Source organism: Rhea americana, unplaced genomic scaffold (assembly GCF_003343005.1).
Source record: "Rhea americana isolate MKP2758 unplaced genomic scaffold, rheAme1 scaffold_92, whole genome shotgun sequence".
In the NCBI taxonomy this organism is placed as follows: Eukaryota; Metazoa; Chordata; class Aves; order Rheiformes; family Rheidae; genus Rhea; species Rhea americana.
In genome coordinates this window covers 3,479,367-3,496,549 of record NW_028187111.1, presented here as the reverse complement: position 1 = coordinate 3,496,549, position 17,183 = coordinate 3,479,367, and the positions used below count along the sequence as shown (strand labels likewise).

At 39.5% G+C, this 17,183-nt stretch overlaps 1 protein-coding gene across 3 annotated transcripts in view; it reads right to left on the bottom strand.

The window, feature by feature from the left end:
- The window catches only part of GSK3B (glycogen synthase kinase 3 beta), a 154,485-nt gene that overhangs the window by 18,325 nt on the left and 118,977 nt on the right, over positions 1–17,183 (bottom strand). For all 3 annotated transcript variants that reach the window (XM_085324661.1, XM_085324659.1, XM_085324660.1), the window contains exon 8: positions 8,715–8,810. In XM_085324661.1, the coding sequence (XP_085180787.1) occupies positions 8,715–8,810 (96 nt within the window). The remainder of the gene's footprint in view (positions 1–8,714; positions 8,811–17,183) is intronic.

Below are 17,183 nucleotides of genomic sequence, written 5' to 3'. Positions count from 1 at the left end.
GAAAAAAAAAAAAAAAAGCTAAGTGCACAAAGTAAAGTATTTGGGCAGACTAACATTTAGTATGCAGACTAAATATGGCCGGGCAAAATGCACAGCAAGTCCACAAACAAAAACAAAAATAAAACACTGACAGGAACTTTTAAAGCAATCAAATACTACCCCACCTGCGCAGCAATTCATTTTTCTAAAATGAAACAAGACCTTTTGTACGGCTATTTGCCCACACAAGGGACTGAAGGCTCAAGTTTTCATTTAAAAAAATGAACCTGTTTTGGAGATAAACAAATGCAAAATAAAGTCTTTACATCCAATATCCATCAAGAAAAATTTGCACTTGCATAACTCAAAACCTTTTGTTTCTGCAAAGCAAATGAATTTCAGGCTGAGACCCAGGCTGCTGTTTTTTGGATGAGAGTCAAAAATCTCTGAATGATCACGTAAAATGGAAATGCTGACTCATCCAAAACCACAACTTCTTTCTTTCTTTCTTTTTATTTCTTTTTTTTGAATCATTCTCCCTCACCCCAGATCCCAATGAATCTATACCTCACCGCAAAGCTGAGGGACGCTGCAAGTCCTTTCCGTGTTCAGGCACGCTGGCGATGCTTGAATGCTAACAGACTGTAGCAGCTAGATGGCAAGGCCAAACACACCACCTTTCTCCTTTCAAAATTATGCTGCTATCAGTGTGACTTTTTTAATGCAAGTCTCTCATTTTTCAGCAACTACCACCGTCTTCAACATTTTTTGGAAACAACTGTCAGGTTTAAACATCTCCAGTATGCCACGCTCTTCCCCTACCCAAATGACCTGAATTTAGGCAAAGTTTTGGTACATGAGCAGAGTATTTGCATTTTACCTTCTTAATTAAAATAGTTTCTATTGCCCTTTCTGAATTTGAAATTTTTTCTGCATCATAAAGCGAAAGAAAGAATAGAAAGTCCGGGATAGTCTTCTTTTGCTAAGCTCACATCAGCATTCAGTTCTCAAATAAAACCACACGGGGTAAGGGCTAAGTATTGTTTTAGCAGAATGGCTGGTCTGACTTTCATTCATTGTCATTCTCAGACCAGACTTTTCATGCACATCACGGAGATCTGCCTTCTTAGTCTAATTAAGCACCAAAGCTTCACAGTGTTGCACCAAGGTGCTCTTCTACCCGGTGGGTATTAAAAGACATTACTTCATGCTATTCACCACAGTGTGTTTCGCATGCAGATGGTGAATGCTGTTTGCATGTTGCACTCCCTAAGAGAGCAGAGGTTTATTAAAATGACATCTGTTGCTAACACATCAAGTTTATGACACCGCAGTTAAAAATTTCCTCACCAGCTTCAGAGACTCCTATTTTGCCAAGAACCACCCACACCACCGATTCAGGCTGACGGTCTGGGCACATCTCCTTTCAGTTTGTACGCACATTTTTGACAGCACATGCCCCAGACTGGGAAGGAGGGTAATCAAGTCTCTTTGCAAATGCTTCAATATTAGGTAACAGAGAAAGCTCCTCCCTTCAACCAAAAGCTCACACTGTTTTATCAGTGATCAAAATCGTCAGACCTAGGACATGACCCTTAAAACAATTCTTCTTAAATACAATCACACAATACAACTGCTGCTACTTTAGGACATCAAGCAATATCTCAATCACATTAAGTTTAACGTGATAAGCTTTATGGTAAACAAGACACATTCATAAACAAAAAAGGAAAATGAAGAAACACATGCAAGACAGCAATGTTAGTACTAAGCTTCACCTGACACAAGGTAACACTAAGCTAAGGTTGAAGCTTTGCCCTTGGAATAAATCTTGCTTCAATAGTTTGAAAACTTCAGAACAGGTTTCCTAAGTACTTTATTTTGCTATTTTGAAGCACATTAAACTCACATGATACAAATAAAGATTAAAACGAGAGAGGCACTGTTATTGGGAGTAATTTTAAGATGTATATAAACCCCCCATTTTTCTCTCTGATTAAATCCAGACCATCCCCTCCATTTTTCTAAAAAGTATTACAGAAATAGAAAATGCTTTGCCAGTCATAAAAATCCCTGGCAGGTGGCATTTACATAGATAGGGAAAATGAAATAAAGACAGAAGGGTTAAGCGGCTCACAAATGAGCCAAGAGAGAACTGGGAACAGAACCAGAAACCTGTCTCCAAAGCTACATCTTGTTGAGACCACACACTTGTTACTGGGATACATCCATTGAGTACTTGGTGAAAACAGAATGAACTAAAATTTGTTATCCTGTGCATGGTCTGCATCTATGAAGCTCTAAAGTAAGGCAACAGAGCTAAGCAGAACAAAAAACTCCCTTTCTTCTCGGAGAGAACCCCAAAAATCCACCTCTGCAAAAGATCTAAGCCTTGACAGGACAGTCTCAACAGCTTGGACAGACACGTTGCAATGTGATGACAAAACAGCCAGTACATTGCAGAAGACATGTCAAAGTTATTGTTTGCTTTCTGTATATGCATTGATGCAAGTCACGTCTTAATATTATAGGAATGCTCACTTATTTATTGTTAAGCAGTACTGTCTTTACTGCATTCAAACTGGGCAGAGACAGGCAATTTATCACCCAATAAACCTGGCTTCTGTTCTCATGCATTAGGTAGAAATAAGAGATTTATTCCGTCAAAAATCACTGCTCCTAGAAAAGGAGCCGGTAAACTTCAACTTGCTTTTTTTTTTCTTCTTTTTTTTTTTTAAGTCTCCAGCAGAGCTATTTTCATTCTTTTCTAGCAAAGTCATTACACATCAAGTGAAAACCAGGATAGCCTGACTCTTCAGAAAGAAGAAAGAATACAGTTTCGCAGTCAGCATAAATCACCTGCACCCCATGCTGGGACAGATGGCTCTGCCTTCCTCCTGGCCATGCAGATCTGCTCTGTTCTCTTGCCCAAATACATGCAGTGGGGGCTGAACAGTCAGCCAGATAAGCAAGTTGATCTAGATCCTGAATATTAGTGTTCTTCAGGAGACTTTTGCAACAATACAAATGTTAATGCACAAGGGAGGCAACAGAAATATGCAGCCGGGAGGAGGAGGGCAGACCCCACTTCATGACAAATTTAAACCAACTATGAAACTGCACCCAAAGAAATATCCAGTCTCCATTGTACCTCTGTATCCCTACAAAAGGGTGAGGACTCAATCTCAGAAAGAATTTTTAACTGTAATTCTAATGTAAGTATACTTTTTAGATTTCTGATGAAAGAATTTTTCATTTTCTTTTGTCATCAGCCAAAATTAGAAGTGACAAAATGAGTTGTGTATTTATCCATTCTACTGTTTGGTATTCTTCCTCAAATCTACAGTATAAGAGTCACTTGGAAGCTTTACAAGCAAAACAATCTGCTTAAAACCCACACAAGAAACAGGAGAGCAGGAATAGATCAGGGATGAAGACAAAAAACTCTTTCTGGAGGGCGCAAAAAAATGCTTGTGAGAGAGACTAGATCCTATATCCCAATACCAGGGTGAGGGGAAGAAGGCAAGATTACTTGCCACTAATATAGAAAAAAAAAATACAACATTCAAGGACCAGCGATTAGTATGGTAAAACATATACAAAATGTATGTACACACACACTCTCTCTTTCTCTCACTCACAAGACACTTAGACTAAAGCTTTTGCCAAATATTTTATAATTCTTCACTGTATTTCTTGAAAAAAAAAAAGAATTTCAAAGACAAAATACAAGGCTACTCTGTAATACATGACTGTGGTTCCCCACAACACTCAACCTGTAACCAGGAGCAGCCAATTGCTTTGGAGAAGTGCCAGAAGGAATATGAGTTAGAGTCTGAAATCTTATCTTCAGCACTGTTTCCTTCTGCTGTAATAACTGGGCTTGAAGACACGGACAGAAGAGCACTTCCGACTGCACAAATTATGAAAGACAGTAAGTGCTTCAGGAGGTTGGAAGGGACCCTGCCCTGTTCTGCTGTGACGTTATTGAAATGTAAAAGCTCCATGGAGAGAGGAAGTGTGAACAACCTTGCCAGTATCCCCAGGACATGAAAAGTATGAGGGCYGCTAAGCGGCGGTGCTCTAAAAGAGACACACTGCACACTTGTGAGAGCTCTGTGTGGTAGAAATTGCTTCCGTAGCTACACAACGGGGACAAGGCCGAGAGCTTAATGATTTGATTAATGTGAACAGCCTTGGCTGATACGACCTGTTGAGCTGTTGTGCCACCACGGGCATGCCTGTAGCTCAGTAGAGGAGCCAGTTTGTTACGGTGCCTGTTCATGACAAATGGGTGGAACTGCAAGTGAATAAATAAATGAATAAAACAAATAAAACACTCAGGGTCCAAACTGGTCACCTCTGCCATACAGAAGGGGCCTAAACTATGTAATTATATTACATTACTGCAATGTTACTCAGATGAGATCCTTTGCTTGTCAGGGTGGTGGGGGAGAAGTGGTATGCCATGGATGGACAGACATGTTTTCTGTGCTATCCTGGAAACAATTGCTGCAGGGCCTTTGTTTCTACAGCCCAAAGGGTTTGAAATTTGAAGACAGCATCTGAGTAACACCAGGATATAGGCCAGCTGTAAAGGGACCACGATAAGCAAAGACAATCTAACACAAACTTATGAAGCATGCTTTTATATCTTTCTTCCTCCATCCCACTGCCCCAACCCCCTCCAAAAGAGCCAAAAATTTAAGAGAAAGCTAACCACCTAAGCTGAACTTCAACAACCCTATAAAATACAATTTTGCATTCGATCTCAGATTTTCATTGGCTTTCTATTCTCAAGATTGTAACATATAGGTGGAGCTTAGTCCATAGAAGAGAAACAAGTTTAGAGATTAGTAGCAGGGATCAGACTGTCCACTTTCAACAAATAAGAAGACTCAAGGAGTTGAAGTGTCTGAAGCAAAGTTCTAATCTTGTAAAAACAGCAGCCAACCCTTTAGAGAAAGGGTAGTAACTTTTATTTGACCAGCTGATACAAATGGAGAAAGAGGGCAGGCTTTCAGACACAAGCTAACCCTGAGGACAAGATTGTGTGTCCAAAATCCTGCCCATTTTTTCCAACTGTACCAGTTTGGCCCATAAAAGATAYTACCGTTCCTTCAGAACCTTAGCGCTACTTGCAGGACAAGGCAGACAAGCAGTGGGATGCACCTCCATGAGTACAAACTGGTCTATATTCAGTGAGAACAAAAAGAAATCTGATTTAAAAGAACAGCTAAGATCTAGATTAAACATTGCTGCACTATGAAGAGAAATGCTGGAAAAGAACCAAAAAATTCTCCTAATGGAGAGGAAGGAGAGGGGGAAAAAAGTACTGTTTGGAAGAAATATTCCCAAAAAGTTTAGGCTTTCTTTTCTTTTGCTAGTGAGGGATGCACTGAATTGCAGTCATCAACTCTATCATGCACGTGACTGGTAGAAACACATGCACATGCTTGGACAACACAGGACTGTGCTGGAGAGCAAGGCTTCTGTATGTTTTATGCTGAGACTTAGGCTCTTGAGTTACAATAGTACTTCACACTCAAACTGCCAATGGATTGAAAAGACAGACTGAGAAGAAAATCAGTCCACAGTGTAATCACACATTACTGCTGCAGTGGAAAAACCTTTTTAGTATATTCTTGAATTCTCTCCCAATCTAAGACTGACAGACCCTCATTAACTTGAGATACCTTTCATCACACTACTTCATCATATTAAATATCAATACTGTATACAGATGACATCAATACATTTCTTTTGAAAATTCTAAGCTATATGTATGAAGGTAGACCACAACTTTTAATGAACTCTGAATCCCGTGTGCTCAGAATCCCAATTTAAGCCCAAAACCGAAGGAATCTGAGCAATTACAGACCTGGATGGACTCATCCTTGTTCAATCTCAAGCAATTTCTCCAAAGTTTTGGAAAAAACATAGACCTACAACAGTAGCAACCATTTTTCTTTCATCTAGCAGACAATGGCAAACAATTCACAGTATTACCGAGATACTCAGAAGAAAACAACCTATCCATACCTCTGAGAAGTACCTAGAAAGCAGAGCAAAACCAGGTACGTCCAATAGAARTCTACATTCCAGAATGTCAGGTGCAACTCATAGGAACTACACCTTCTACAGAAAATTCTTGATTGCAATGTACATACACCTTTGCAGATCAAGAATATTCCCTGAACACAACAGCTAACCATAGACCTTATTTTTGTAYAGAAAACTACTGGACTGGATGTAGTCTCTTCCAGATTGCATAAAGTAGGTTAAGTTCCAAACAGAAGCTGAACATGCCCCTTCACTGGCTATCTTTGTAATATTTGCAACAATCCTCTCTCAAATATGTTGAGAGCTAGCTGCCTGCACATTTTTCATGCAAAAAACTAGCTTCTAATAGTCTGCTCAGTCCTCTGGCCATAACTAGTCNAAAAAAAAAATAAAATAAAAACACAAAACCCCCTAAATAAACAAACAAAAAACCCCACTAGCCTTCTAACTACTGTAACATTCAGTAATTTATTAGCTTGAATTACAGAAAATTGCACCTTTGAGACTGAAACTTTTAGAGGTCAAGTCCTGCTGGCAACTACCTGTGCCACTCTAGCTAAATACGTTGTTAAAACAAAAAACATTTGCACTTTAACTTTTCAGTCCTCCTTTTCTGCTCATTAGACTGCACCTCTACAACCGCACTTTAAAAGTACTTTTTCTTCCAAGCTTCYAGTCATTCTTTTCAATGGAAAAATATGGAAGCTCCAAGATGATGCACATTCCCACTATGCCATCAGACTTAATACAGCTGGGTAAGGAAGATCAYTTCTATATATTATTGCTATTTACTTAAATCTTTCATGTCTTAACATCATGATGTTGAAAGAATTTTTAGAAGGAATACATCGAGAGAATGAGCAACATGACAAAGACCATACCAGATAGTCCAATTTGCTAATTCAGCATTTGAACAGTAAGAAAAGTAGAAAACTCGTAAGTGAAGTCTAACATACCCCAAATGTAATAAACTGGCCCAGATGCTACTCTACACACAATTGATATGAGGAAGAATTGGGTGTAGAATGAACTGAGGATGAGAAGCTATGCTGCAACACAACTCTCAAAAACCATTTTGTGCTAACTGGATCTTCTGGCAAGTTCCTCTGTGTTCTTTATGACTGACTTGGTTTCACTCGTGATCCTATGGAATGACCAGTTAAAGCACTCCTGTAGGTATAAACGGCAAAACAGAAGGAACACGCAGTTTCTCCATGAAGCCACATTTGCCAGAAGGGTCAGTTAGGCCATGACAGAGACATCAAGCACATATAGATGATTCTTAAGCCTATTCACATGGAAGGTGAGTTGCAGAGCCAGCTTAGATGTTTAACTCCGCAGATTACAGAACATCTCAGCACCTCTACACCACTGCATATTGATCTAAACCCCGAAGTCCACAATACCTTCACTGAAGGAATCCAGACATAACGCTACAATTCACTGCTATAAGGCTTTGGGCTTATTCTTGTGGCTTCTACCACAACACAATTTGAAACAGAAAAGACCAACTGCCAGGAATTGGCCCTCATTTCTACCTCCTTCCTCTCCCCTGCTAATTTAAGATATTAAACAGCTTTACTGGATTTACTGACCTCTCAAAATATTACAAACCACCCAACCAACCCATAATTGGGCACTCAGATAGCTCAGCTGAAAATCTGTCACAGAAATAATGACTCCCACTACCTGGCCTGCCAGGTACCTAGCACATCCTTGGGCTGCTACCTCAAAGACCCTGAATCAGCTCTATGCCATCTACCCAGAGTTTCTAAAATCATAGAGTATTTAGTTGCAAAATGCCTGAACTGGACATGCGCTGGACTAGGAACGTAATACTTTTGTGCATACACTCTACATTCTTGGCAGAAGAAAACCTGAGCTGTTAAGATACGATATGAATATACTGTGACTATATTAGATGTTTCTCAAGCAGCAAAACAAAAATATTAACTACCCATGCTTCAACTACTTAAGACTCAATATTTAACTTACTGCACTCCCAAAAGGCTAATTAAATGCTAATTGTTACCCTCTTCCAAGTCAAATATCCTTCAATCCTCCATGTGTGGAAGACAGCTTAATTGTGTAGCAATGTATTTATTTTAATGCTGGCAGTTTCCTCTTTGATTATGTTATCATATAGCCAGTATTTGCTGCAACAGTGAAAAGTGGATGACAAGAATCATCTTAAAAGTAACTCTAAGAAAAATGACCCCCCTCAACAACGCATACATTAGACTGCAAGTAAAATTATAGGAGAACTAGTTAGCAAAGTTACTGTCAACCATCCTTGTCACATTATGTAATAGTATTATAAAAGTGTCACACATATTAATGGAACGCTTTCTAACTTTTAAGTGATTTTTGTGCATATCGGGAGTTGTGTCATGACAGGATTTAGGTATACTGCAATTTAATACAAAACATCATTTGTTTAAAAAAAACCTAAGYAAAGCAAGAAACTCTAGAAAGCATCAAAAAAGTAGACCAACAGTGCACTGCTTCAATACCTTCTTTCTCCTTACCTACACCAAGAGTTATTGAGTCCATAGTTTAGTTAAACGCATCCAGATTAGACTGAAAGCAACCAAGAGACTAAACAATCAAACTTAACCCGTGAATTTTTAGTTTCAGCCCACGTCTTTATTATTCAATTCATAAAGACTCACCTTAGTCCATGGATGTGCCTTAATCTGAGGGAATTTGAATTCAGTATAGTTTGGATTCATTTCTCTAATTTGCTCCCTTGTGGGCGTTCCCAGAACCTAGAAAGAAAAAAAAGAAAGAAAATTTACATATACTTGAGATTTTCAGATTCACATGATAAACACAGCATAACTTATTACKCAATGAGACAACTTAACTGAAGTCAATCTGCACAGCTAATTAATAGAGGGTTGAGAACAGAACATTTAACAAAACTTTACTAGACTCTTGGTGGCAATTCAGCTCATGCTCCAAGCCAAGTGTTAAAAACTTAATTCTCAAGACTTTTTAATGAAATTCATGACTCTCTCAAATTTAGCAATACTTCAACAGGAATGAGATTTTACTCTGATGAGAATGTTGTTAAACAGTACTGCTGAACATCTTCATAGATGGTAGCTCACTGCATACGGTCGATTAAGGATAAGACCAGTAACATAGATTGCATTTTAATAGCCATTAACAACAGCACTCCAATAAGCTTATTATTAGAAGTGGGTTCTTTTCATACCTGAACATTCAGAAGAGAAAAGTAGTTTAAAGCTAACCTGAAAGCATCTACAACATACATCTGCAGTTTACTGTTAAAATTTTTTCATTCCCAGAACCTGCATTATGTTATTTATATATATAAATTAGTAGTCGTATAAGAAATAAAACACAGTTACACATCGCCTTGGAGGGGTGAAGAGGTTTTGAGAGGATTCTGGAAATCCTTTTAGGGAATAAGCAGGACAATATGGCATTAAGGCTTATTGTTCAGTTAGCATTAGTCTCAAGAGCACCATTCAATTCTACCTACACATAAAAACTCAAAAAAAAAAAAAATCAAAAAATCTTATTGTTATCTGTTCACATTCAGTCGCTTGGTATTCTTTTATTCTAGGGAAAGTACTAAAAAGGCCAGAGTATAAAGGAGGGGTTCCTCTAATCATACCTATAGGAACCCCATAGTCACGTTAGTCTTTCATTCCATCAGATCTCTTGCCACATAGATCAGTATGTTGTTAACCCATGATCAAGATTGTGTGGTCACAATTAGAAAGTAATACAAAACATTACAATAGCACTCTATCTCACCWTTTGATAAAGAAGTATTTTGTCAAATATTCCGCTATTAGTGAACGCTTTCATTCTGTTACGTGAAAATTGCACAMACACTCTAAAGGAGTCAGGTAAAGTGCCACTATTCAGTGAATCCATGCAACTAAAAAGCCATCACCAGATATTATGAAAGAAACTTGATACCGCTTTCTATGATTTAAAACATGAGTTGCACAACACAAAAAACCTAGTAACCTTTTAAATAAGCAGCAGAGGAAAAAACAGGGAATAATCTCCCAATTTTTCAGACAATTGTTTCTTGGATAAGAGACTTCATTGACAAGTTAAACAAAATGAATGATCACGTAACTCCTACCTTCTGATCACTGCCTAGGACTTAAACCCCACCCACTCTAAAAGCTAAGTGTTACAGTTAAAACTCTCAGATTTTTTTTCCCAGTTTTGCTCAGCTGGTAGAAAATGGGATGTTTCATAGGATATCAGATATTTTGCCAAATTTTTAAAGGGGAGGGTAGGGGGAAGGGCAAGATAAGKTAACCGAAAAATGTGTCTTCTCCATGCTTGTTCTCCGGCTGGCTGCTCCAGCTGCCATGCTCTGCAGCAGCCTGGTGGGCGGCTGCAGAGCAGCACAGCCCCGAGCTGCCTCGCTGGTTATAGCAGTCACTTGCAGAGGACTGGCCACCAAGCAATGAGCCTGCCAGGATGGTAGTGTTTTCAAAGCTTCCCACTTTTAAAATATGATGAGCTTTACATCTGCAAACATTATTTTCATCCTACTTCAAGACTAAAGCCATTTTCAAAACCTCAGTTACTTGGATTAGTTCAATTAACTTCTTGGAAAAATCACAAGTAACTTACGTTGCTATTCCACCATTTTGCATTATGTTTTAAGATTTCCTTAGTATAAATAGAACTTGTTTAAAAGGAAGCACATCTTCTTTTCCCCTCCTCCCCTTCAATGTTTTGAAAGTTCGGAAGGAAAGTTTTCTTTAGTAATCCTCCTAAGAGAAGGCAAGGATTATATTTTTTACAGAGCCAAAATTCAGGAAACTGTCACAGTTCCCGCAGCTGCTCAGAACAAGAGCATCTACAGAAAGAAAATGTCTTTAAATAAAGACTACTTACAGAATCGGGGAGAATTCAGCTTAGATAGGTAAGGAGGACTTCATGGGAGGACCCAGGGACAAGCCCTAGCCATGATTCACAAAATAGAGCTGTAGTTCTGAAAGATGGGAGGGAGCAACTCCTCAGCTGAAGCACAGGAGATGAGGATACTGAGGCATTCAGATAAAACTAAATTCATCCACCGGAAAGGGCCTTTGCTTGTCTGATACTGTGCACTGAGCAACAAGAAAGGTAAAAATGTGAGTGCCAGTAGCAGCAAGACTGATGAACGGAACATTTTATGCTTAAATATGAACTCTTCCAGGAAATAAGGATCATATTTCCAAGTGCAATGCTTTTTTTGATCTCTTCCTTTYCAACATTAATGAAACCAAAAAGGTGTATTTTAATGAGATGCACACTCAACACAGTCTCCTAACTACCAACTTTATACCCCATCTCCCCTTTTCTCAGGAAGCCCCAAATAGGATACTTCAATACAGATCTATTCCTCTAGAGAATAAAACCACACATGCTCTTGGTATTTAATACAATAGTGGAGGATGCGGAACTATTATAGCATAAGACCATCTATCCAGAATTGTACATTTCTTTGTAATCCCGAATCACTGTTTTCCTTGATTTTTATAGTGCTCTTGAGTTATGTGATGTTACAAGACACGTCAACCTAAATTTGAAAGACTTTTTGGACCTTTGAGTGGAAGCCACGAACATTTCTCASAATTAACAACAGTCATTTCAAACAGCAGAACTTCAGATGCGAAAAATGACCTTCCACGTAGCCAGGGCCAATTTTGGGGGCAAAGTCTCACAGATGTGAAGATAGAAGCTTCCCAAATTTTCCATACAGGGCGATTATTAATGTCACAAAGACATAAGGCTTGCCTGAAGAATCAGTGTAATTAAAACTTAAAAAGACACCTTACACCTTTCCTAAAAGATGGCATCACACATGCAAAAGAAACTAACTCTATAAACAATTCCAATCTGACATCATATATATATTACTAAAAAATATTCACTTATTTGCCTTCTAAGAAGCTGAGTTGCCAGAAGCAGGCAACAGTGCTTAAGCTCTCATGAATGCACGGAAAAGAAGGTATGGAAGAGGCATCATGYTAGGTGAAAGAAAGGAAAGTCTAACCTTTAAGTTATATATGCTTTGACAAGCATAACAACTGTACAAATGGAAAATTTACCTGCATTAGCGACTCAGTGTATTTACTTTGTTCTCTCTAGCATGAAAAGCTATGTCATTGMCATTTAGGCGCTTTCAAGCAGATTAGGAAAAAAAGAGGAAGAAAGGAAAGGAAATAGGAAGAAGGAACTTTAAAGAATCTATGAATTGTAGGATATTTAAAATAGAATAGGAATTTTGGAGAATCTGACAAATTCAAATCATAATCCAGAAAAAAGTGTGGGGTAAGTAAAATGATAGACTATAAAATAGCACAAGTATTCCACACAGCTGGAAGAGGTCCTATAGCAACCAACAGAAAAATGTCCTGAAACATCATTTTCTGCATGATCTCTATGTTGTACTTCACTGATTTACATTGAGTTTTGTGTGTATTAGGAATAAATTCATTTGAGTAACCTYGGTGACTAATGGCTATCATACTATCACAAAAAATGGGCAAATCATCTCTTTAAGAAAAATCACATATTTGACTGCTAATTCACTTTGAAAAACCCAAAGAAGTTCTRTAAGTTACTTTGCACATTTTTGGCAAATTTACTCTATCAAACAACTGCTCCTGCTATACTAAGTCAGAAAAATACTATGGGGCAGATGTTCTTCGGAGAAAGGTTTCTTTTTACCTTGAAAAGGTCAGAGAGCTTTAAAGAAATACAGGATCTAATACTGAATTATTCAGGTCTATACAGATTAGCACATACTACTTACTTCTTGGGAAAAGCCTTTTAAAAGGTGGTATCTTCAAGAAGAAAGATACTTTTTCTCTTTTTTTAAGACTATTAACCAAAACAGAATAAATACTAGAGAAAACATCAGCAGTCTGATGGAATCAGCTGTGGCTGGAATAAAGACTAAACTCCTGAATTAATGAAAGGGAACTACATATGACTCTTGTAAGAAAGGGAACTTCTTGCAGCAGAAGACAACAGGCTAGAGGTCCACTAGTCTTGATCTTCTGTGTTTGCAGAATCTCAGTCATCATCACCATCTCTCAAATTAAAAGCAGCATTATCCAGCAAGATTAATTGAGGAATACACTTGCTGAGAAGATGCTRCTTTCATTCTCTCAGATCAAAAACCTCAATGGATCAGGTTTCAGAAGTCTTTTCAGGAGAGCTTTTCCTCGACCTTAATCTGTAACAGATGAAGCTCCCCAGATCATTTGTGTTCCAGGGACAAGGTTCATGAAGGCAACTTAACAGTATATATCTCAAGTAATTAAAGGAAGGCTGTAAGTTCCTAGTAATCACTTCTCTAACAAATAGTAAGAGGACATTTCTGAGTCCAGGATAAGCCTTCAATTTGACTACAAATAACCTGAAGATCTTCATATTGTGTTCTTACAATTGGATTTTCATGGAGGAAAAGAAGAATAATATCAAATTCTTAAAGACTACCTTTCTATAGCCCAGGACTGAAGGCACCTAGCTGCACTGTGCAGCCCTGCACAGAAAATTTGAGACCCAAATCACACTGTTAGCAATGTAAGATGCAGAGGAAACTGCAGGGTTCACACAAATCCTAGTAGAATAAAGCTTCTCTGATGACCATTTTTATTTCTAAAATTTTGCCAAAATGTAAAAGTTAGTTATAAGCATAAGGAGACTGAAGATTCAGAACTGCCGCTGGTGATGACTGAAGTGAACTACAGAGGGAACAAGACAGTTATTTAATTCAGAATCCTCCTGAAAGCTGTGGTTACGGTAGTATATGGCATTCTCCATGAAAGAAAACAATAAAAAAAAATAATAAAAACAACAAGTTTATGAGGATATATGCTCCTGAAAGTCTTGTGTGCATGCTTTAGTGAATAGCACAACAAACACTTTTGCAAACATGTCTGCACCTCTTCATAAAGTTGTTRAAGATGTTCCAAATAGTTACTTAAAAATTCTATGGTGCTGGCATCTCAAGCTGTATAYACAGGCCAACTTTGAGATAATACTTCAAGGGGGCTGTAGTTAAAAGAAAAAAAAAAGAAAAAGAAAAAAATTTACACTCTTTATATACACTTTCTTTCAAAAATAYGCTCCTGTCAAGCAAAATGAAAGCCAGCTAAATATAGAGATGTCTTCTGTTCACAAATGCAAAGCGAGCTATATACTAGCAATGAGAAGAAATTCATTGTCACTGCTGACATGAATATAATTGTTCACCAACTTTTTGTACTGCCAGCAACCACTGGAAATGGCAAATTACATTAGGCAAAGGGTGAGGGGACACAAGAAAAAAAAAAGGAAAAAAACACCAGAACACTTCTTTTACAAGCAAAGGGAGAGAATCTCTGTTCAAGCCCATGATGGCTGTGCGTAGGTGTTCTGCAGCACTCACAACCAGTCCCAAAGACATACATCCACTCAGCACAGGAACGCATCCAATAAAGAGAAACATTCCCTCTTCCTTTTTCTTCTCCGGAAGAGACAGCTCCTCTCTCCCCATTAACTACTCTTACTGAATTTATTTTATTTCAGAAACTGAGCCCAAAATAGTACCTTCACATTTCAGTGTGAGCCATATATTATAATTGCAGTCTATACTTAGCATTCAGCTCAATAAAACTGTCAGAGACTAAAAAGTTACATATGGATAGGATTCCTGATACTACAGAACTCATGTTTTAACACCTCTCCCCCTGCCTCATTCCTAACCCAGAGAACTATAGGAAAATTTTATTATTTCTCCTGAACTTTGGTGCCATTTTTTGTACAGAGAATAATCATAAAGGTCAGTAAGAACAAACAAAAAAAAAAACCCTCCATTTCCTAGTTCTGCAAAGTAGCACATCTCCTACTCTAGATTGTAACACATGAAAAAATCTCTCTGGTAAAGACAGTATGCAGGCTGGCATATGAAGTCTTGCCAATGTCCCAAGGTTGCTCAGATAATTATCTCTGTTCCATTCTTATGACAAACTTTTCTCCCGTTTTTGAGGGAAGTAGAGGGAAGATATTAAACAGAACCTTTCAGAAGACAAATATTAGCTTAGAAAGAAAATCATTTCGTTTTTAGAGATTCTCTTTTTGCAGTAGGGGAAAAAAGAATAATTCTCCACAGGAACTAAGGTTGTATTAGTCTGGGGGGATATCATGACAAGTTTTCCATTGATGGTTTCAACAGCCTGCAGAGCTGGGAAGCAGCACAGGCAGGGCAAGGAGTTCCCCATCTTCAGAGCTTTCCCACAGGGCCAGCAACCTGGCAGACACCAGTACCACTTTTCAGGTCAGGTGCATCAGACCAGGGAAACTGCATAGGCATCCATGCCAATTTTATCTCAAAGAAACATTCCTGTAGGTTAGAATTCTTCTTTTGAACTGCATTCAGTTACAGTCCACTTGTACAACAGATTCCAAGCAGATAAACTTAAAATTGGCTTCAAGGGAAGCAACTGGGCCAACAGACCCTCTGCCTTGCGTGAACACTCAGAAGAAGCGACAAGTGATTCTTGTGGGTGACTCCATGCTGCAGGAGATGGAAGCACCTATCTGCTGACCTGACCTCTTGTCTAGAGAGATTTGCTGCCTGCCAGGGGCTCGTATATGAGATGTCACTGAAAGACTGCCAAGGCTTGTCCACGCGTCAGGCTATTAACCTCTACTGCTCTTTCACATGGGAGCTAATGATACAAAGGGAAAATTGGAAACGATCAAACAGGTTTTCAGTGCTCTGGGGATGGTGGTCAAGAGTCTGGGGGCCCAGGCGATCTTCTCCTCAATCCTACCACTGACAGGAAAGGATAGGAGAAGGAGTAGATGGATTTTCCAAGTTAACAACTGGCTGCACTGCTTGTGTTGGCAACAAGGTTTTGGTTTCTGTTAACATGGGGTCTTATCTGAAGATCAGCAACTGATGGGGAGAGATGAGATCCACCTTACTAAGCGAGGTTGGCCAGCCTGGTAAAGAGGACTTTAAACTAGGAAGGATGAGAGAAGGGAAGAGTTATAAGACAACGTAGTCAACAAAACTAAAGTCAGGAGGCCTCTAGCAGCTGAGGATGCGCATATGGGGGCTATGCGCATGGCTATGGGGGATACTATTGCACCCCTCCTGTGAAACCTGCATGAACAACTACCTCTATGTACACCGGTACACCAATGCATGCAGCACAGGGAATAAACAGGAGGAACTGGAGGCCTGTGTGCGGTTGCAGGGCCATGAGCTCATTGCAATTACAGAGACATGGCGGGATAGCTCACATGACTGGTATGTCGTCATAGACAGCTACATGCTTTTTTAGGAAAGACAGATCAGGAAGGCAAGGTGGTGGACTTGCTTTTATGTGAGAGAGCAACTGCAAGGAATCAAGCTGTCTACACATGGATGAAGAGCTGGTTGAGAGCTTATGGGTAATAATTTAAGGACAGGGTAACATGGGTGACACTGTTGTGGATGTCTACTACAGGCCACTTGCTCAGGAAGAAGTCAATGAGGCCTTAAACAGACCGCTGGAAGTAGCCTCACAATCACAGGCCCTGGTTCTCATGGGGGACTTCAACCACCCTGGTATCTGCTGGAAGGACAACACAGCTAGGAGGTTCCTGCAGAGCATCAGTGATAACTTCTTGAGGAGCCAACGAGGAGGGGTGTCCTGCTGGACCTTGTCCTAACCAACAAAGGAGGACTGGTTGGAGACGTGAAGGCTGCGGGCAGCCTTGGCTGCAGTGACCATGAGATATTGTTCAGGATCCTGCAAGCAGGAAGCAAGCCAGTAAGTAGGATTGCAACGCGGGACTTGAGGAGATCCTCAGGAGCAGCCTTTGGCCTCTTCAGGSACCTGCTTGGAGGAATCCCATGGGTTAGGATCCTAGAAGGAAGGGGAGTCCAGGCGAGCCGGCTAGTATTCAAGCAGCACTTGCTCCAAGCTCAAGAGCGGTGCAGGAGACCTGCGTGGATGAGCAAGGAGCCCCTGACAAAACTCCAACAGTAGAGGAAAGTACACAGAATGTGGAAGAGGGGACAGGCTATTCGGGAGGAATATAAGAAGGTGGTCAGAGTATGCAGGGATGTGATGTGGAAGGCTAAGGCCCATCTGGCGTTAAGTCTGGCC